Consider the following 22,498-nt stretch of genomic DNA (forward strand, 5'->3'; position numbering starts at 1 on the left):
AATTACTAACATGCCAAATGACTCTTAAAGACACATCTTATTACTATTAACTTAATTCTTATCAGTCCATCTATAATGTATCTCCTAGATTACAAAATGGAATATATAACAAAAGATGGAATAAACTTACAGAGGCTCTGTGTCGCACACTCATCCTAGGTCTTGCACTAAAGTCCCTATGCTTTTCCTTTCATCTCAGGCCTTATTCACTCGGGACATCTGGAGAGTCTTGCTTCAAGTCTCGTCGGGATAGTAGCGAGCTTTGTACTGCAAATCTCTGGCACTCGAATAGCTCAGGAAAGGGATTTCAGCATACGGGCAAGTTCTCCAGCACTCGAAGTTTGCTCTGCGGCCATAGGCTTTGGTTGACCTCCCGCAGCAAAAGACATCTGACCGAAACTACCTCGGGTATTTACATTGGCTGTTCTCTTGTCATTCCCATCGGCTTCTCCTCTGGCATGGCTAGCAATAACGTACTGGCCTCTGGATCCTACTCCTGATATTTCTGCCTCTAACTGCCGATTGTCTTCTGTCGATCTTCAATGCCTTTTTATTTCACCGTTTCTGGGGCCTTGCGTGAAGTGTTGAGACCCGTGAAGAATACGGTGCGATTCTTTGATCTTCTGTTTTGACCAACCCGTTCTTTCTTCTCCAAGTATACTACACAAATCCAATTAGACGGATATCGGAATTACTTGTGAATTGTGCCGTCCCTTTTAAGAATGACCTTGATGGTGGGCATCCATAGAGCTAGTAAACAATGGTTTCAAAAGCACTTACTTAAACAATAACATATAGGTTGGAGTGACATAACATTTTCTTTTGTTTCTTGCAAACTTTACCCATTCTTTGTTTACTATGTTTTGGCCAAGTTAAATTTATCATAAGATTAAATATATTGTTTTTAAAATGTTATTTTTATAGTACAGTCTTTTTAGATGTGACCTCTGTAAAAGTCGATGTAAAGCACTTATAAAATTCCAAGGTACATCGAATTTTACAAGGGCTAGATTTTTGTGGTGTAAAATGTATGGAACGTGTTGCTTGAGAAATATGAAATTTTATCTTGGTTTACTCTTTTCCACGTCCAAGTCAATTAGGCAGGAGATCTCTAAGAACGAATGTTTCATGGAAAACTGTAATTTTTAGACCTGCCCAACTGCCATAGAGGATGCCCTAAGGACATTTGGCTTTTTGTCTAGCATCTCCTACTTATTGTTTGTGTTTTTGTATGTGTTATTACAGTTTTTTATATTTGTACCGTAGAGGATGTCTTTGTGACAGAGGTGAAATATTAGAACCATTAAACCTCTGTTTAATTATTTCATTTTGCTATTTTCATTCTATTGAACGTGAAGATGAGCTTAAATCATCATCCAAGCCTAAATTCGCAAAAAGTGAAATGTGGATGATTAGCTCACTGAGTGCAAGTCATATGGGAGCAAGAAAAGAAAATTTATAGAGTTACTGAGGAAATCCTGGATTTAAGAGTGTTAAGTCAGGAAAATAGCATCTGAGGATATAATTGAGGAGAGTGATCATCCTGTAGCTGAGAAGCAGCCAGATTGTGGATTTTTTGGATGATATGATGAACTTAGAAGCTTCTTTCTCCTAAAGATATCCACTGCATGGAAAAGAGTCGAATTTGAAAGAAGCAGTGGTAGACTTCTTCTCTCATACTGAACTTATTGCTAGTTAAATCATTTGTACTTCATGGAATTACCATCTTTTACTTTTACTTTCTCTTTTTCAATTGCATCAGTTATATTTTTGATTTGTGCTCCAGGAAAACCCAGTTATGGCGCGGTCATCATTTGGCATGTTTTATGAAGAAATCAACATACCAAACGATATCCTTCATTTTATAACAAATTTACTTATTTGATTCCTTTATGCAGTAGCTTACCTGATTCTGTGCTTTGTCATTTCTCATTTTGTCACCTATTTTTTTTCTTTTTTTTTTCTGTCCTTCCTGTGTTTCTTAAAATGCCTCTCAACTTATTTGTAATTCTCATGTTGTCTGCATAATAATCTTTTAATTTTGCAATTTTAGGAGTTAATTCATTTTCAGTATCCTCAATTTTTTTTTCAGCAGGGTAAGCCTTGTTCTCAACTTCATTATTCTTGTTAGGGTTCCATTTCTTGTGTATTTTTGGGGCCATTTTACACTATTATTTAATTTTGCAATATCTCAAAAAAAAGTTATGAAAACACCAAATACTATAAAGACATGAAAATCAGCAATAATGTACTAAAAAACAATAATTTTCTAAGGGGAAAAATGCAATAAACAGATAAAAATCAATTCTGCATGGACACTAAATAAACCGAACATTCACAGTGTAGCACGAATCCAAATTCATTTTAATTAAGTTACCAGGAGTATTTCTGGAAATTGAATAAAAGTGAGAAGCAAGAGGGTTGGATTTTTGTGTTGTAAAATGTATGGAATATGTTGCTTGAGAAATATGCAAGCATATTTTTCACTAAATAAATTTAAGGCAAGGTATGATAGGCAGCATTGCAATAGTTCTGGCTCTCTCTCACAGCAAATTTTCAGGAATAAAATGATGAATTTTATAGGCTTTTCCCAGACATAATGTTGAACTGCATTTTCTTTCATTTGAATATACTTTAAGTTGATATATAAATGAGACATCATTTATAAATTTATTTACTTGTTATATCATTAATAAAAAATCTGTTGGGTTCTGTTGATGATTTAGTTAATAATGTTTTTTTTAAGATCCCAGAATATTAAACACTTTTGGTGAGACACTCAAATACTTGAACTCCTGTAGTGGAGACTATCCAGTAATTGCTGTAGCAACCACTTCACAACTTAAATTAAGTAGTGAAGTACTTTCTGCATTTTTACATCAAATTAATGTGCAGGTAAGTATTATTATTTGTGATATGTGATGATTTCTTATATATATTTTTAAATGTTAAATGGAAACAGTAAATTTTGATTTGCTGCCACAGAACTTTTAATTTTAATTATTTTTATCCAAGTGTATGTTTCTGCTGAGGAAGGTAGACTACCATCTGGAAATTCGACCCTATTTATTGGTTTACCTTCAACACTTGAACTCTGTCTTCTGACTCCCGTATTGATTTCCTGTTTCAAGAACTGCAAAATGTAAAATTTGATGTCCTTGCTATCTGTGAAACCCGAAGAATCTCTGAATTAACAGCAAAATGGAACAATGGCAACCAAATTTTCCTGGGAACCTACAAGGGCTGGAGGAGTTGGCTTCATCATAAATGAAAAGCTAACTAAAAATATTATTTCTTGTACAATCCATTCTGAACGACTAGGAACACTAATATTAAAAATTGGAGAATCCATAACAATAAAAATAATAGTAGCCTACGCACCCACCTCAACAGCTGACAAAGAAGAAATAGAAAATTTCTATGAACACCTACAAGAAACAGTACTGAAAAAAACAACATACACAATAATGTGTGGAGATTTCAATGCAAAGATTGGTACAGGATTTATTGAAGAAAAATACATTGGACATTGGGGGAAAGGGGAAAGAAATGACGAGGTGAACTCCTGGCAGAATTTGTAGAAGCAGAAAGGCTGTACATTATGAATAGTTTCTTTAAAAAGTGAACTGGAAAAAGATGGACTTGGCAATCTTTAAATGGAGAGACAAGAAATGAAATTGATTTCATCCTAACAGATTGCAAAAGAATAATAAAAAATGTTGAAGTCATTGGGAAAACTTACTGCGACATTCATTCAGACCGCCGTCCAATAAGAGCCACTCTCAAAATATATAAAAAAAATGAAGAACACATACAAGCACAGTCCAACCATAAAAAATGCTCAAAACAGATAAACCCAGAAGAATTTAGAAAAAAGGTGGAAGAAACCGACTGGAAATTAAAAAATGACATCGACGAAGATTTAACAAACTTTAACAATAAATTAATGAACTGCAAAGAAAAACCTCATATGAACTTCCTCCTAAGACCAGGGGAACGCCTATCAGCAAGAACAATAGAACTATTGAAGAAAAGAAGAATACTGAAAGATACAGGAAAAGGTCGTCTAGAATATAAAATTATTTGTAAACAACTGAGGCAGAATATCAAAGACGACTATAACATATATAGAACAACAAAATTGGCAGAAGCAGCTAAGCTGCTTCTGCCAATTTTAAGCTCTGCAGTAGCCTAAAAAAAGTAGAAAAAGAAATAAATCTAAAGCAACCACTACCGTCAGCCTTCATAGACAATCAAGGAAACAGACACACAAACAGAGGTGAAATGGAAAAAATAGTAAAATCATTTTATGAGAACCTTTACTCATCTAAACAAATAATCACAGCCCCAGTACCAGACGAAAATTTGGAAAATCTGGAAATACCATCTGTCCTACCTGAAGAAATAAAAACGGCTATCCACCATATGAAAAATGACCGATCACCAGGAATTGACTTTATAAAATCTAATGAATTAAAAATGGGTGGACAAAATTCTCTTTAAAGCTCTAGCAGAAAGGCTTACCCGATATATACAATTAAGGAAAGTACCTACTGAATGGAAAACATCAACGACCATAATTCTGCATAAAAAAGATAATAAAGACGATATCAGTAACTACAGATCTATCTGTCTATTAGCACACACATAAAATATTTGCCAGAATCATCCTAAACCGAATACAAACCTCCATCAATGAAAATAGCTGCAAAGAACAGGCTGGTTTCAAAAAAGGCTTTTCAACAATAGATCAAATTCAAACTATTACTCAGCTAACAGAAAGATGCAGAGAATACCAGATCCCACTTTGTCTTCTTTTTATAGATTTTAAAAAGGCATTTGACACTGTTGAGCATAATGCAGTATTCCAAGCTTTAATAGAACAAGGCGTAGAAAAAGCATACTTCCAACTCATAAAAGATATCTACAAAGAAAGCACAACAAATATCACCCTTTTCAATCACCTGATTAAAATTAACTTAAGTAGAGGAGTACGTCATGGTGATGTCTTATCACCTAATCTCTTCACATCTACTCTGGACAGCATCATTCAAAAAATTTACATGAAAGATGGAATAAACATTGATGGTGAAATATTAAATTTCCTATTATTTGCCGATGATGTGCTATTAATATATCACTCACCCAAACTCTTGGAATCAATGCCGAATAACATAAGCTAAAACTTCCAAAAAATTGGATTGGAAATACACCCTTACAAAACAAGATGGATGAAAAACAAATACTGTAAAGATCATACAATCACTCTAGAATCTCACACCATCGAAAAAGTTGAAGAATACATCTACCTCGGCCAGTCCATAAAAATGAATAATGATATATCAAATGAAATAGCAAGGAGAAAAAGAGCTGCTTGGATAGCCTTCAACAAAATAAAATCAACAATTACCAACCAAAACATAGATATAGACATGAAAGCCCATCTTTTCAATAGTCACATCTTACCAGCATTAACTTATGGCAGGGAAACATGGAACACAACTTTAAAAGAAGAACAAAGCTTAATAACAACTCAACATGTAATAGAAAGAAGAATATGCAATATAAACAAATAGACCACGTAAGACACACAGAAATCAGGTAGAAGTCTGGACTCACAGATATAATAAAAACAATCTATAACAGCAAAAGAAGATTGGTTGGACATCTCATCAGAATGAGAGACAACAGATGGACAGTCAGAGTTACAAACTGGTATCCGAGAGATACCAAAAGGAAACCTGGAAGACCAGCCTTAAGGTGGGAAGACCCAATGATTAAGAAAGTTGGAAGAAAATGGATAAGAAAGGCCCAAGACAGGAATAGCTGGACTCTTTATGACCTGAAGTCATGGAGAAATCCAGACTGAAACCACAGGTCCATCAAGGTAAGGTATGTTTCTGCTGAAGTAAAAGTGTACTTCTACTTTTGGAGATCATAAATAATATAAACAAAGTCCAGAATTATAATATTTTTCTTTTTTTTTTTTTTTAAACCCTGTTGCCAGTTACATAAAAGCAAAATCTTTTCACTATCTATCACCTTGTACAGATATATTCCAGGATAACCTTAATGACTCATGTTGCAGTGGCTGACTCCCTTTCCCTCATTCTCTTAATGGAGAATTCAAAATTTAAATGGTCACAGTATTCTGTGTAGTAATGCACACACTAACATCAGAGGAAGTTTTTTGTGGAGACAATGATAACTTGTCTCCCCCCCCCCCTAAACGCAGGAAATAACATCTTTATCCATGTGCCTTTCCAAACATTCAATGCTGTTGACGTAACAGTTCGCCATCCTTTTTCCCACTGTTTAAATGGAAAGTAGAAGATAATATCTATGGGAGCAATAATTTTCCCATGATATCCACCCTGTTACATAGGCAGTCATGTACCCCATCAAGGTTATTACTGTGGGAAATAGATTAAGCTAATTTCAGTCTTGGCAGAATTTGATTTTGCCACAGTCAGCACCTCCTGGTAAGCAGTGAATCATATTACAGAATGTATAATACATTCTTTAGCAATGTAATACCTAAAACATGAAAAGGTTTCCACTTCTGCAAATGGTGAGATTCAGAATGCACAGCAGCTAAGAAACCCCCAAACAAGCCTTGAGATATTTTCAATGGATACTCCACTGGAGAAAATTTACTGCTTTCAATTGTGCTTAAGCATGATACATTCGCTCTCATGGTCAAAAGGACTTGTGGATCCAGATCACATCTTCTGTCACCAGCAATACCAAAAGAAGTTTAAGAACAAATACAAAATGAAGGGAGATATTCCACTCATCTCTGTTCAATCCTGGAACAAAATTGATGAGCTTATCCAAAAGCAATTGCAGATATGCTTGAAAAGAGTTTTGCCAAAACCAGGTAACATCCTCTTACACCTCAGAATTCTTTGCTTTACAAAGCAGAAAACCATCAAACTGTGTTTACTTTAAAACATCTTGTGTACCACAAGGATTAGTCCTTAGTCCACTGTTATTCAATCTGTACATAAATGATATTGGGAAGGATTTGAGAGGTGACATACAGCTATTTGCTGATGATGCAAAGATAGGTAGGGTAATCAGGAATGCTGCTGATATGCAGTACTTGCAGAATATTTGAATAGGCTAGGATCAATGTCAGTAAATGTAAAGCATGCACTTTGGCATGATTAGATATCCAATGTTGTATTATATTGGTGGGATTCTGCTAGAAGAAACTGATCAGGCTAGGGAACTTGAAGTGTTAATAGATAGGAAGTTGAAGTTCAGGGGCCATGTAGCAAAGATTGCAAAAACAACTCAAAAGATAATTGCAATGCTGAAACAAACTTTCACGTGTAAAACTAAGGATTATCATTTTGATGAGACCTCATTTGGATTGTTGTGCACAGGTCTGGTCTCCTGGTTTTCATTGTGATTCTGATACAGTGGAGAGAGAGAGAGAGAGTGAGTGTGTAAAGGAGAATGTTAAAAATGATATTAGGATTGTGGAATGCTGATTATAAGGCCTTGTGGAGCACCATCCAGTGATCCAAATGCTCTGAAACTTTGCAGGAATAGATTGTGGGAAATCTGGAAGCAATCACTGAGAGAAAAAAAAATTAATTCCAAAAGTCACCACCATGGAGTGCAGTGTGATGTACTGAATGTAGATGTAGCAACTTTAACTGTGTGTATAAGAAGAACAGCTACAAGAACATAAATAACATATTTTTATTCACTTCCATTGTGCATTCATGGGCTGTACTGTTCAGTGATCTGCATTTCCCGGTATTCCAGAAACTGCATCCTTTGCACAGTGTTTACAATGGCAGAATGTAACCAGTCGGACTGATGTTGCATACATGCTATTTTTCACTGCTGGAAAGTTATCCAGCAGTGAAAAATAGATGATCCTGATAAACTTTGAAAAATCCGTTTAGCCAGAATTCGCAGGGGGTGAGATCAGGTGAATGGGGCAGCCATGCAATGGGAAATGCATGGCTGATCATTCTGGCTACTGTGAAATGTTTTCAAAGAACCTCCTGTATGAATCGATCGATCTGTTGAGGGACCCCATCCTACATGAAAACGACTGAATTCATGCACAGGTATTCATGCTGTATTATCCATGGCAATACAATTGTTTATTGTATTGCAATACCTCTTGGCAGTAGCTGAACAGGACCCAAATGGCGAATGTCCACAAAGAAGAATGGAACAAAGCTACAAACTCACAGACAGCTACTTTGGGTGCATGCAAAGGAATTTGTTGGCTTGCATATGGGTTTTGTGTAGTCCATACCCACCAATTGTGGGTATTCATGGCTCCATTCAGGTGAAAGTGAGTCTAATCTCCCCACAAAATCATCCATGGCCATGCAGCATCCAACTCCACTCAAACAAGGAATGTTAACATCAGATTTACATCATTATTAAACTCCTATCAATAATTTCCCTCCAAATCAATCTATTACTTTCGAGTGCTCCAATATTGTCATATCTAACATTCTGTGCTTCTAAGGCACTTAATCCAACCTTGGTCTTCCTCTGGGTCTCATTCCTGCCATTTTGGCATCAAACACTTGTTTTGCTAATCTTTCTTCGCCCGTTCTATTTAAGTGGCCATACCACCTTAGATTAGATCTGCTGACACATTCTTGAATACTAATGATATCTAGTTCCTTTCTAATATCTTCATTTTTATTATGATATTGCCATTGATTCCATCAGTTCACTTCCCTAATTTTTCTTAGAAACCTTATATCTGTAGTGTCTAGTCTTTCACCAAGTGCAGTGCTTTCTAACCCAACTCTGAGATCCAGAACTTAAAACTGGTTTGAACACTATCTTGTATACTGCTAGTTTGGTGTTTTGGTTAATTTCTCTCTAATTCCATATAAATTTATTCAGCTGGCTACCCACCATACCAGCTTAGCTTATTCTGTTGTCTTCCAGATTTAGCCTGCTATCTTCACTGAAAACTGTGCATAAATAGCTGAAATATTTTACTTGTTCTATAGGATCTCCATTTAGAATGCAGCCAAAGTTTTCTATGCTCCTGCCTATTTTCATAGTTTTATTGCTAATTTTCATGCCAAATGTGTTACAGCTGTTATTCAATTTAGTTAGTGAATTCCAGAGACTTTCACTAGATGTGTTTAGGAGTACAGCATCATCTGCTGCATAAAGCAGTGAGCTAAGTTTGACATCTCCAATTCCAGTATCAGACCTGATGCCACTTTCTTTCAGAATGTGATCCATATAGATGATGAATAAGAGTGGGGATTATGTGCATCCTTGTTTTATCTCTAATTTTACATCAAACCATCTTCCTGTATTTCCTTCAATTTTAACTGCTGACTGACAACTTAAATATATATACTATGTATTGCTGTGTATAATGTTCCATTCACCCCATATAATTGTAGTGTTTTGAAAAAGGTTTTCTCTGGACACCTTGTCGTATCTAAAAATACACGTATAACCACAATGATTAGTTTTAATACGTAAATATTTCATCCCAAGTATCTTGGGACATCATCAGTACAGTAATTCAAATACTAGGAATAACATACAGTTAGGATGCATGATTACAATGGAATCTCAATATGCATGCAGTAACGTGTTATAGAAGTAAATTAAAATATAACTGGGGGGGGAACATATATAAAGAGACTATTTTACACAATTTTGTATGACAATTTCCCATACTTTAGGAATAGTAAGAACGTCGTTGCGGTTTAAACTTGGTCTGTGTAGTAGGACTTCAGCACTTTCTTTATGTAGAAGTTTATGTTTAAATAAAGATGTATATAAAAGTTTTGACTTTTCCCAATAGATCCTATGGTTTGGGTTTGAACTCCGTGTTGAGAGATAGACCAGAGTTTTGCGGTTTTAAAAGACAAATATGGTCTTGATGTTCCGAGATGCATTTCTGAACAGATCTACTTGTCTGTCCAAAGTAAGACAATTTTCAGGAGCATGGGATCTCATAAATGCCAGGTAACATCAGAGGTGAGAGTTTGTCCTTAGGAGAAGTTAACAAGTTATGGATCTGGTTCATGGGTTTGTAAGTAGTGGCAAAATTGTATTTCTTCATAATTTTTGAAAGACGTTCGGAGATGCCTTTGACATAGGGTATGGGAATCCTATGGGCTTCTTCTTGTCTAGGTTGATGTGTGGGGAAGTGACTGATGATTTTTTGAGTTGTTTTAAGATTATATCCATTTAGTGTGGCTGTATTTTTGATTATTTCTTGTTCTTGGTTTAAAGATTATTCAGAGGAGCAGAAATTATGTGCTCTGGTAACTAGTGATTTAATGATGCCAAATTTCTGAGATGGATGATGAACGGAAGAATTGTGAATGTAGCGACCTGAAAGTGTAGGCTTACAATAGACAAGGGTGGCAATGGAACCATCTTCTTTTCTTTGAATGTGTTAATCCAGAAAGGAGATACCCTGTGGAGATTCTTTTTCTAGCATAAAGTTGATGCGAGGGTGAAGAAGGTTTATTTTGTCTAGAAGCAGGTGTAATTCATGTTCGGGATGATCCCAGACTGCAAGGACGTCATCGACATATCGTAACCAAATTTTTTAGTGATGAATTCACCACAGTTTTCATTATATAAAACCTTGTTGTATGTCTTTTCTAGATCTACAAAACTTAAGTAGAGATCTTTGTCATATCCCCACAGTTTCTCAATTATTTGTCGTGAAGTGAAAATCTGATGTGTCAACTTCTTTTTGCCTGAACTCAGCTTGTTCTCCAAGTTTCTCTTCCACAACTTATTTTCAGATATTCTTGCATAAATTTACCTGGAACACTTAATAGAGAAATTCCTCTGTAATTTTCACATTCAGTTTTATTCCCTTTTTTTTTTATAGATGTGTACAATGAGAGCTCCACTTCAATCATGTGAATTGAATAATTCACATGATTGTACATTGCATAATTCACTTCAAGTGAATTATGCAATGTAGCCACTGCAAAATTTTTATACCTCCATACTTAAGCATTTCTAGTCGAATATCATCTACTCCAGGTGCCCTTCCATGTTTCAAGTTTTTGATGGCTTTTTCTATCTCAAGTATTAATATGTACTCCTCTTTGCATTCATTTTGAAAATAGTCTTTCAGAGTAATTACTTCAGATATCTAGGATATCCTTATCTTCAATTTTAATGTCATCTTTATCATCTTTGCATTCCATTTCAATCCATTTTTAAGCTTCTTCAATAGCCTCCAGAGTATTTTACCACCTTCCTGATTTATTTTGTATACTCTTACCAAAGTCTTCCCATGACATTTGTTTAGCTACTTTTACGTATATCTTAGCTTTCTTACATTTTCTCTGTATTCTTTTAGGGCATCTGCTGACTTATTTACTAGGAAATTTTGATATGCTTTCTTCTTTTCTAGGACTTCTTCTTTAATTTCTTGGGTCTACCATCATCATCATCATCAAATTCCTGCCATGTACCCTCAAGGGGTGTACAGGATATGACAGTACTACATGAAAAAATTACATCATTACTAACTTCCTATCTACAATTTTCCTCCAAATCAGTCTGTTACTGGTCAAGACTCCAACATTATCAGATCTTATATTTCTATCGTCTAAGGCACTTTGTACCGTATCAATCCACCTATATCTTGGTCTTCCTCTGGGTCGTTTTCCTGCCAACCTGGCAGAGAACACTTGTTTTGCTAATCTTTCCTCTCCCATTCTATTTAAGTGACCATACCATCTGAGATTAGCTCTGCTAACGCATTCCTGGATGCTGACAATGTCAAGTTCTTTCCTAATATCCTCATTTTTAATATGATATTGCCATTGATGCCATCTGTTCACGCCTCTAATCTTTCTCAGGACTCTCATATCTGCGGTCTCTAGTCTTTGGTCAAGTGTTTTACTTCTGACCCAGCTGTCAGATCCATAAGTTAAAATTGGTTTGAACACAGTCTTGTATACAGCTAATTTAGTGTTCCGACTAATTTCTTTCTTATTCCATATGAATTTATTCAATTGACTTCCCACGATACCAGCTTTACTGATTCTGTTGTCTATTTCTATATTTAGTTTACCATCTTCAGTAAAAATTGTGCCTAAGTAGCTGAAATGTTTTACTTGTTCCACAGGTTCTCCATTCACAACACAGTTGACATTTTCAATGATTCTGCCTATTTTCATTGTCTTTGTCTTTTTATTGCTGACCTTCATACCATATCTATTACAACAGCTATTCAATTTAGTCAGAGAATCTTGCAGACTTGTAGCAGATTTATTTAGAAGTATAACATCATCCGCATAAAGCAAAGAGCTGACATTAACATCTCCAATTTTGATATCAGGTATAATACCACATTCCTTCATAATGTGATCCATATAGATAATGAATAACAGAGGGGATAATGTACATCCTTGTCTTACACCAGATTTGACATTAAACCATCTTCCTGTACTTCCTTCAATTCTAACTGCTGACTCACAACTCAAATAAAGACTAAGTATTGCTTGATATAATGCCCCATTGACACCATATAACTGCAGCGTATTGAATAGCTTCTCTCTTGGCACCTTGTCATATGCCTTTTCCAAATCGACAAAACTTAAATACAGATCTTTGTTATATTCCCATGCTTTCTCGACTATTTGTCGTAAAGTGAAGATCTGATCCTGACAGCTGCTATATGGCCTGAATCCAGCTTGTTCTTCACCAAGCTTTTCTTCCACAATTCTTCTCAACCGTTTCTCAAGTATACTTGCATAGATCTTGCCAGGAACACTCAGTAGGGAAATACCTCTGTAATTCTCACATTCAGTTTTATTTCCCTTTTTATATATGGGTACTATGAGAGCTCTACTCCAATCATCGGGAATTCGTCCCTCTGTCCAGGCTTTCTGAACTATGCAGTGCAGCCACTGTAAGACTCTTATACCACCATACTTCAGCATTTCTGGTCGAATATCATCTACTCCTGCTGCCTTTCCACATTTCAAGCCTTTGATGGCTTTTTCTACTTCAAGTATGGATATGTATTCCTGACTGCATGCCTGGTCAGTGTTTTTTATCACTGTGCTGTCATCACTGCTTGTTTCATTTAGCAGTTTTTCAAAGTAATTACTCCATACTTCAAGGATATCTTTTTCTCCTGTTTTCATTTCACCTTTATTATCTCTAATTCCTTTTACAGCACTCTTTCCTCCATTCCTAAGCTTCTTCAACAACCTCCAGAATATTTTGCCACCTTCTTGATATTTATTTTCTATATTCTTGCCAAAGTCCTCCCATGACTTTTGTTTAGCTAGTTTTACACACTGTTTAGCTTTCTTGCATTTGTCTCTATATTCTCTAAGAGCACAAGTTGACTTATTTGACAGGAACTTTTGATATGCTTTCTTCTTTTCCTTCACTGCCTCTTTAACTTCCTGTGTCCACCAGGGAGTTCTGATTTTTTTATCTTTGCACACAACCTCACCACATACCTCTCTGGCAGAATCAATCAATGTTTCCTTCAGAGTTTGCCACTGAATCTCCAAGGTTTGATTCCTGTTCTCAAACTCTTTCATTTTCTTTTCAATAATATTTCTGTATTTTTGTCTACAGTTTACATCTGAGAGCTGCTCAACTTTTATTCGCTTTAAAACTTTCTTACATGTTATTCTTTTCAATATGAAATTCAATTTTATCCTACTCAAGACTAAATAGTGATCACTTCCAATTTCAAATCCTCTGTACACTCTGGTGTCCTGCACCAGGGAGAAAACATCACTATCAACAATAACGTAGTCAATGAGACTTTTCTTATTCCTAGCCTCTTCTCTCCATGTGAATTTGTGCACATTTTTATGTTGGAACATGGTGTTAGTAATAACCAGTCCATGTCCTGAGCAGAAATCCAACAGATATTTGCCATTATTATTATCTTTGCTCTTTTCTCCAAATTTTCCCAAAATATTTTTGTATGTCTTACAATTATTTCCTACTCTACTATTTAGATCCCCAACAAGGACCAACTTTTCCTTTTTCATTGTGTCAGTTGCTTTTTCTAAAGCCTCAAAAAATTCCTCCACTTCTACCTTAGTAGAACCTTCTGTGGGACCATAGGCGCAAATAAGTCTCATTGTCCAGTTCCCCATTCTCATATTTGCCCACATTACTCTACTTGAGACTGACTGCCATTCAAGAAGATTAGCCTCGTATTTTGTGTTGAATACTATGGCTACTCCTTCTTTTCCTTGATTGTTATTGCCTGAATATAACATTTTGTATTTATTGCTCAGAAAGATCTCACCAGTTTTGGTCTTTTTTGTTTCAGTCACCCCTATTATGTCGATCTGGTACTTATCTAATTCCTCAGCTAGCTCCATTTCTTTGCCATTCAGGCTTCTTACGTTGATAGTACCGATCTTTAACTCTGGTGATGTTGAGTTGGGGTTTGTTTTCAGATTTGTTCCAGTAGCTGACTTTTCGCTGTTCGCCCTGGTTCCCTGGCGAAAACAACGCGGGCCTTGTTTAACCGGGCGACGCCCCAGCCGGCATGAAATTTTGTCATGTTGTACCATCATTTTTTATTTTGGTTTAACCAATAAGAATACAATTTGGTCGGCTAAATCCCAAATTGCCAGCCCATCCTCGTTCGTTCAGTATCAAAGTAGATACCCAACAGGGTGCACCACGAGAAGGTGAGGATTGGACATTAGGTCAGAAGCCCTGGTCGGTTCTCCGCATTCCTTTAAAGGCTATGTGGAGGTCTCCTCTCAGTTATACAGCTTTGACCCTTAAGCACCCCTATAGCTTTGACCCTGGGTCTACCATGGTATTCTTATTTTTCTATCCTTGCAGACAACTTCACCACATATGAGGATGGTTTGAAAAGTTCTCAGCCTAACAATGAAAAAACGAATTTATAATTTCAAAATTATTTTTATTTTTCAACATTATCTCCCTTAAGACTAATACATTTATTCCAGTGCCAATATCCCATCCCTGTAGTGGTTCTCAGTAAGATCTGCAAAATACCACTCTACAGTTGCAATCATCTCTTGATTCGAAGAAAAATGCTGATCAGCGAGGAAGAGTTTTAGTTTTGGGGGAAGAGATACAAGTCACAGGAGCCAAATCTGGGGAATAGGGTGGATATTCCAACAATTCATAGTGCGGATCCCTTAATTTTCTCATTGCCAAAAAACACCTCTGTAGGCAGGTGCATTGTCCTCATGAAAGATGATTTTTTTCTTCTGCAAACCGAGTCTTTTCTCACGAATTTTTTTATCTAGTTTGGTTAAAAGATTGGAATAATATTCCCCAGTTATTGTTTTATCCTTTTCAAGATAATTAGTAAAAAAATTGCCTTTAGCATCCCAAAACACCGATGCCATGACCTTTCCTGTTGATGGAACAGACTTTGTCTTCTTTGGCGCTGAACAACCGGCTTCTGTCCACCCTTTTGACTGCTGTTTGGATTCTGGTGTGTAATGGTGAATCTAAGTCTCATCCGTTGTAATAAATCGATGCACAAAATCAGTTTTATTCTTGTTAAAATGCTCCAAGCACTGTTCAGATATTTTCATGCGAGTGCATTTTTGATCTGCTGTGAGCAAGCTCGGCATCCATCTTGTGCAAAGCTTTTTCATTTGCAATTCTTCATGCAAAATATATCTTACATGTTCTTTTGGAATGCCTATAGTCTCAGCAACTTCACTTACTTTGACTCACCAGTCATCCAGTACCATATCGTGCACTTGACCAATGATTTCTGGGGAATATGGTGTTACTCTTTTTGGGCGTCCTTCACATGGATCATCTTCAAGGCTGGTACGGCCATGTTTAAACTTGGCAGCCCATTTCTTAATTGTCGAAAACGAAGGAGAAGAGTGCCCATAAACTTTTATGAACTTCAAATGAATTTATTTTGCCGTTAAACCTTCTTTTACAAGGAATTTTATAACCGCATGAATGGATAATGGATTTTATCCATTTCAAGGGATATAGACAACACTTTTGCTTCAGACAGCTATATAAAACAAACTACTCAATAGAACGACTTGCAATTTCACATGGATACTTATGATGACAGATATACAAACTTAGAAAAAAAAATCTTGCCGATAGTGTTGCCATCTGTGGTCGATGCCGAGAACTTTTCAGACCTCCCTAGCTGAATCAGTCAATGTCTTCTTCAGAGTTTGCCACTGAGACTCCAAGGTTTGGTTCCTGTTTTCAGTTTGTTTCATTTTTTTTTTTTCCAATAATGTTTGTATAGTCAATCTACAATTTACTTTTAAAAGCTGTTTAACTTGAATTATTTTTATAAATTTCTTACATATTGTTCTTTTCAATGTGAGATCTATTTTTATCTTAGTACTAAGTAATGGTTACTTCCAATTTCTAATCCTCTGTACACTTTCATTTCCTGAATGAGCATGAAGACATCACTATCAACATTGACATAGTCAGTGAGGTAATCCAGTTAGCAGTTAATCAAGTAACTGCTCCTCTTGGTAATTCAGATCACAATCTCATCCAGGTTTCATCTCTTTTGGAATGTTCTTCCTTCCTTCAGCCATTCACAACTTGCATGTTCTGGCATTACAAGGATGACAAATGCGATGACTTACACAACTTTGACTCCTCGTGGTTACTTTTACTTTTTATGGTCAGACTACTGTTTTATTCTTCTTATTCAGATACCTGTTGTGAGCTTGTTACAGAAATAATCCATGTTGGAATGTAAGTTTTCATTTCTGACTCTGAAACTGAAATTTCCAAACTTATGTCTAAACCATGGGTCTCCAAGAAGTGTGCCAAGGCTGTCTAAGAAAAGTAAACAAACTTTCACAAGAAGCATGAGTCCAAACCACCAGGTTCTTTCACAGTCTACAAAGTGGGTTGCAGTACTTATAAAACTGCCATTGAAAGGGCAAAGTTTAAATTCAATGAAGATAAATGTAAAAAGTCTTGCTGCTTATGCCACTAGCAGTCGCACCTTTTGGTCCTTTGCCAATAGCTTTGGCGACGGACCATAAGCAGTGTCTGTTGATCTGTGCTTCCTCCTCTTTCACACCCCTAACAGTAGCAATGTAATATCACCTAAAGACAAGGCTGATGTCATTCTTCATTCATGGCTTCATTCTCCTCTTCCAACTCCTCCATAGATGGTCATGGCAAATTACTTCCTCCTTTGCCTAGAACAATGCATCTCATGGCTCCTGTTTATAAACATTTATAATGCAGACCAGATGTTTAATGCTAATGAATCTGGGTTATATTGGAAAAAAATGCCAAAACACACAAAATGCCTATATTTCGAAAAATGAAAGATCAGCTCCTGTATTCAAAGTTTCCAAAGACAGAATTACTCTACTGTTTTGTAGTAATGCATCAGGTGAATACATGACAAAACTGTTTATTAACCGATCCTCAAATCCTCGTGCTGTGAAAGATTAAAATATGCACTTATTTTTATTTTGCCTAAAACATTTATGCATTACGTGCCATGAAGCTTAATTACAATTTGTAATTTTTATACTATGTATTTGTGTCATAGTTTATGTTTTCTTAACTTACATGAATTACCTGAATTAAATAAAAATATATTTTTGTTGGATATGTCATTGTTGTTTATATAATTTAAAAAAAAAAACGATTTCAGAACATAACCGTACTTTTTTGTATGTGATCTGAGTCTCACATAACGTGATTTATATAACTTTGCATTTCTATGGAACCTAACATCTGTGTTATACGAGGGTTACCTGTAATTCATTATTCCGATAATCAGATTTCAATCACACCTCTCGCTCCCTGAATGATAACAAGAAGCCTGGATTTCAAGACCAGCATTCACCCCTGAAAGGCAGCCAGTCTTGGTGGAATCCTATCATTTATGCTCAAGCAATATTTCCCTGAACTAACACCTTCTTTATCATCTATTCACTAAACTGTACTCAGCTGGCATTTATCCACCCTACACCCGACTTATTGCTATTGCCTCAGTTTTATCTAAAGTAATGAAGAAGGTTATCAACAGTCACCTTCTTGAACACTTGAATAACTACCATCTAATTAGTGATCATCGGTATGGACTTTGCCAACCTAGATCCACAGGAGATATCCTGGCCTCCATTATGCACCTCTGCATCCATTCCATGGAAAGGTTTGGAGATGTGTCTTTGCTCAACATCTCCAACTTTTGATAGGGTTTGTCATTTGGACTGCCTTCATCCTTGTGCAATTGGATTGCAGTTTTCTCTCATATCAAATTATATGTGTAACGGTGGTTGGTATTCTCTCTTCAGACTTTCCTGTTAATGCCAGTATACTGCAGGGCTCTGTCATTTCACCCACCCTCTTCCTAATATATGACTTGCTCTTATTGATTGCAATCCTATTCATAGTTTTGCTGATGATAGCACATTCCACTCATCCTACTCATGTGACAAGCCTTGCAGTGCTCAAACATCTCAAGCTTTGAGTTCATCTGTAATAAGTGAGCTGAACACTGATCTGCACAGTATCCTTGATTGGGGTGAAAACAACCTAATCAACTTCAATGCTTCCAAAACACAGTTTTGCTTGTTTTTCTTGCAAAAAGTCAGATCTTCTCCACTTTTGATAATGCTCAGCTGAACAGTAGAGACCACATCTCCCTTCTTGAACTAAACTCATACTTCAAACCTTTCTTAGCACCAATTATATTGTATCACTTCTATGGCATCATCAACTTCCAAAACACTTGGCATCCTTTCTGCTCAAGGCTGTACTTCTCTGCTGAACAGTTACTTATTCTCTATAAATTCCAAATCTGACCCCCCCCCCCTGGAATACTGTTCTGATGTTTGGGACAGTACATCTGAAACTTCTTGATGCTATTCAGAAGAAAGCAGTTCAGTTGATTAATGACACATCTCTTAGAAATTCTCTTCAGCACTTTCCCATAGAAGATCAGTTTTTGTATTCTCTCTCTCTCTTCTACAAATAATTCCATGGCCGTTGTTCAACAGAACTTGCATCCATTATGTCTCCCATTTCTGCCAGATCTACAGGAACTCAAGCACCAGCTACTCAACATCACTTGACAATCAAACTGCATACAACCTTCAACAGTTCAAGAAAAATATCAACAAATTATTCTAATCCTGATTCCTGCCCACACATGGCATTTATTTGCTATAGCTTGATTTTGATTAACTGCCCTAATCTTAACAATTAATGGTGGCATAAAAATCCCAAGAATTTGTATGGTACACATTCAGCCCACTTAGTCCATCAAGTATCCAGCAAACCCTGACTTTAGGACTCTAAGCTATTTTCAGCTTTTATTGACCACCATCCATACTGGTTTAGTTTAATTTATATGTATACTTATATGAGTAACTTTCTTTGTGTGAACATGTTGCTCTCTAGTTTAATTTAATTTTGTAACCTAATAGATAATAATGATAACAGGACTCTAGCTTTGATGTAGTATTTTTTTCCACTAGAGGTCAGGCCAATAGTTTCTACGGTGCAGCTTGTTTCTTTGTATATATGTGCATACTCCAGATGATGACCTTAATGTGAAGTTTGAAACGCCGAGTGATTATTTTAGTTTATATTAACACTTTGAGTCCTAGACCTATTGTAAATATATATACATATCGATGTATATTTACATTGATAGGCCTTAGTGTTAAACTGAAGTTTTACTCTAACACAGTAGTTGTTTCCATAATTTTTAAGATGTATCCTGATCACCATGTGAGCACGAAGGAAAGGATTTGCTATAGGCTCTTCTGCATTTCGTGTGGGAGTAATATATATATATATATATATATATATATATATTTTTTTTTTTTTTCCTCAGCCTATATCTGCCCCCCCCCCCCCCTACTGGGTAAAGACTTCTCCCATTGCAGGAGGATTGGGTCTACTTCTCCCATGGTGACCCACTCCATCTCAGGAGACTTTATTAAGTGGTATGAATGAATGAATGTATGAAGGTGAAAGACAATCACAAAGAGTCATGCCTAATGCATGGATTTGAACCTACAGTCTCTTGGCTGGAGAGCAGATATGCTAACCACTCAGCCTGCCAAGTCGGTTAATATATATTAACTTGGGTCACTGAAGGGTCAAAACTAGATAACAAAGGAGACTTACACCTTTGATGAACAAGGACAACAGGCAGAGACTTCTTCCTGTGGTTTATTCAGTATTCAGGTGGATATCTATTAACTGCCTATTAGTAGATATCCACTTGAATACTGAATGAACAAGAATGGGTTGACAATTTAGTATTTAGCCAACCAAATTAAATTTAGAATTTTGAAATCCTAAAAAAAAGTGTAAAACTATATTTTATAGTTGGAGGGATAAATTCCACTTTGAATTAAGTGACATATTAACTTGTTCAGTGTTAAATTGAGCAGGATTTACTCTGCATGTATATAACAATATATATATATATATATATATATATATACACACACACATACATATACATACACACGAGGGACGTCCAGAAAGTAAGTTCCATTTTTAAATATTTTCACTGCAGCACTGTGATCGCAATGGTGTGCATGCATACTGAGTCTGTTGATTTGTTAGCAAGGTGTTGGTGCCATTTTCAGACATTCTTGCAGTGCGTATGCTTCTTGGTATGTGGTTATAATGTCTAAGAAAATCGAATTGCCTGCCACATGTGAAATTAGGTCAGTTATCCGTTTCTTGAATGTGAGGAACGTTAAAGCAGCTGAAATTCATTGGCAAATTATTGAGGTTTATGGAGAACATGCAATGAGTGATTCAATGGCACGAAGATGGGTAAGACTTTTTAATGAAGGAAGGACAGGTGTGCACGATGATGAACGGAGTGGGAGACCATCTTTAGTGACTGATGATTTGGTGCATTCAGTTGAAGAGAAGATTTGACAGAATAGGGGATTCACTATGACGTCACTCTCGCTGCAATTTCCAGAAGTTTTACATTCATGTCTTCATGAACATGAAGACATGAATCCAAACATCCAAATCCAAACCCCCTGATTCCAAATAACAGTCCATGGAGTGGAGGCACACCTCATCACCAGTCAAAATGAAATTGAAGACAACGGTTTCCACTCAGAAAATCGTGTACTGTGTTTTGGGACAGACAAGGAATTTTTCTGGTAGACTTCTTGGGTCAAGGCTCCACAATCAATGTGAGTATGTACTGCCAAACCCTTAAGAAATTGTGTTGTGCGATCCAGAATAACCGATTTGGCATGCTTACGAGGGGCGTTGTTTTGATTCATGATAACAGCCGGCATAACACAACTTCTTGCCACCTTCAGCTAGGAACAATTCCATCATCCCCCATATAGTCCTGACCTCACAGCAAGCAACTTTCACCTGTTCAAACATCTGAAATCTTTCCTTGGTGGCCAGTGGTTTGAAGATGACGATGAGATTAAAGAAGCAGTCAATACATTGTTTGCATCACAGGCTGCAACTTTTATGACGAAGGTATACATCTTTTGATGCCCCCCCCTTATGATAAGTGCCTGAACAATGGCAGAAATTATGTAGAAAAGTAGTGAAAAGTGTCTACTTTAATTTCCAATAAAGTTTTTTTGTAAGAAGTTCCGAATATTTTTGTTTCTCTGACAGCCCATTCGAATTTACTCTCTGGACGTCCCTTATATATATATATATACTAGGGGGACTGTGCTTATGGTGCCCAAACCCCCCGTGTTCTGGATTAGTAGGCTGGTTCCCCTTGAATTTTGAAGACTCGACAAACTAGCCCCTGAGTGTCAAGTCTTCAAAAAAAAAAAAAAAAAAAAAAAGCCATCTTGGTTGGCTTCGGTAACCAAGATGGCAGTTTGCAATAGCCAAAATTTGCAGTAGCCTAGCCTATACACTAATGAATGAATCATTATAAAATTTTTATTTTATTCTAATTAATTAAATAAATTTAATTAATAAGTTAATGTTATGCATTGATGATTTTATACTGTATCTTTACATTTGTTTACATTTCTCTTGACTGCAAATGCTACTGTGTACAGTCTGTAAGTGTTTGTGTTAATAAATCTTAACTTTTTACAATAGATCTGTGTATATTTTATCATAGTAAATGACAAAATTGACTAGAATCTATGTATATTTTATGAATTCATGACACACATAAACTCTTTCTTAATTTTTTAGAAATTATTTCTAAGCTACTCGGCTCGTCTGCGAGTTTTTCTAATTGTCACCAATCTCCAAAAAATTTTCCAATATATTTTGGAAAAAATCTGCGTGTAAGTGGATCCATGCAGTTCAAACCCATGTTGTTCAAGGGTCAACTGTATATATATATATATATATATATATATATATTAGGATAACCAAGTAATTTTATAAGCTTGGTTATTTTTACTCCTAATCCCAAGTAAGCAAACAGTTAAGTTTGCTTACTTGGGATTAGGAGTAAAAATATCCCCAAGTTAAAAATTCATTTTCATGTATATACATATAATATACAACAAAAAAATTTTACAAATCG

The 22,498-nt window shown here is 36.0% G+C and overlaps 1 protein-coding gene across 2 annotated transcripts in view; it reads left to right on the top strand.

Annotated features, from left to right (window-relative positions):
• Positions 1 to 22,498, top strand: part of Pex6 (peroxisomal biogenesis factor 6) — a 338,534-nt gene that overhangs the window by 194,883 nt on the left and 121,153 nt on the right. For both annotated transcript variants that reach the window (XR_016548921.1, XM_090398889.1), the window contains exon 10: positions 2,747 to 2,895. Coding sequence is in view for 1 of the 2 variants with exons in the window: in XM_090398889.1 (XP_090255015.1) it covers positions 2,747 to 2,895 (149 nt within the window). In the remaining variant the exon portion in view is untranslated. The remainder of the gene's footprint in view (positions 1 to 2,746; positions 2,896 to 22,498) is intronic.

Source organism: Typopeltis vanoorti, chromosome 10 (assembly GCF_054136105.1).
Source record: "Typopeltis vanoorti isolate ZY-2024b chromosome 10, IOZ_Tvanoo_1.0, whole genome shotgun sequence".
Taxonomy (NCBI): Eukaryota; Metazoa; Arthropoda; class Arachnida; order Uropygi; family Thelyphonidae; genus Typopeltis; species Typopeltis vanoorti.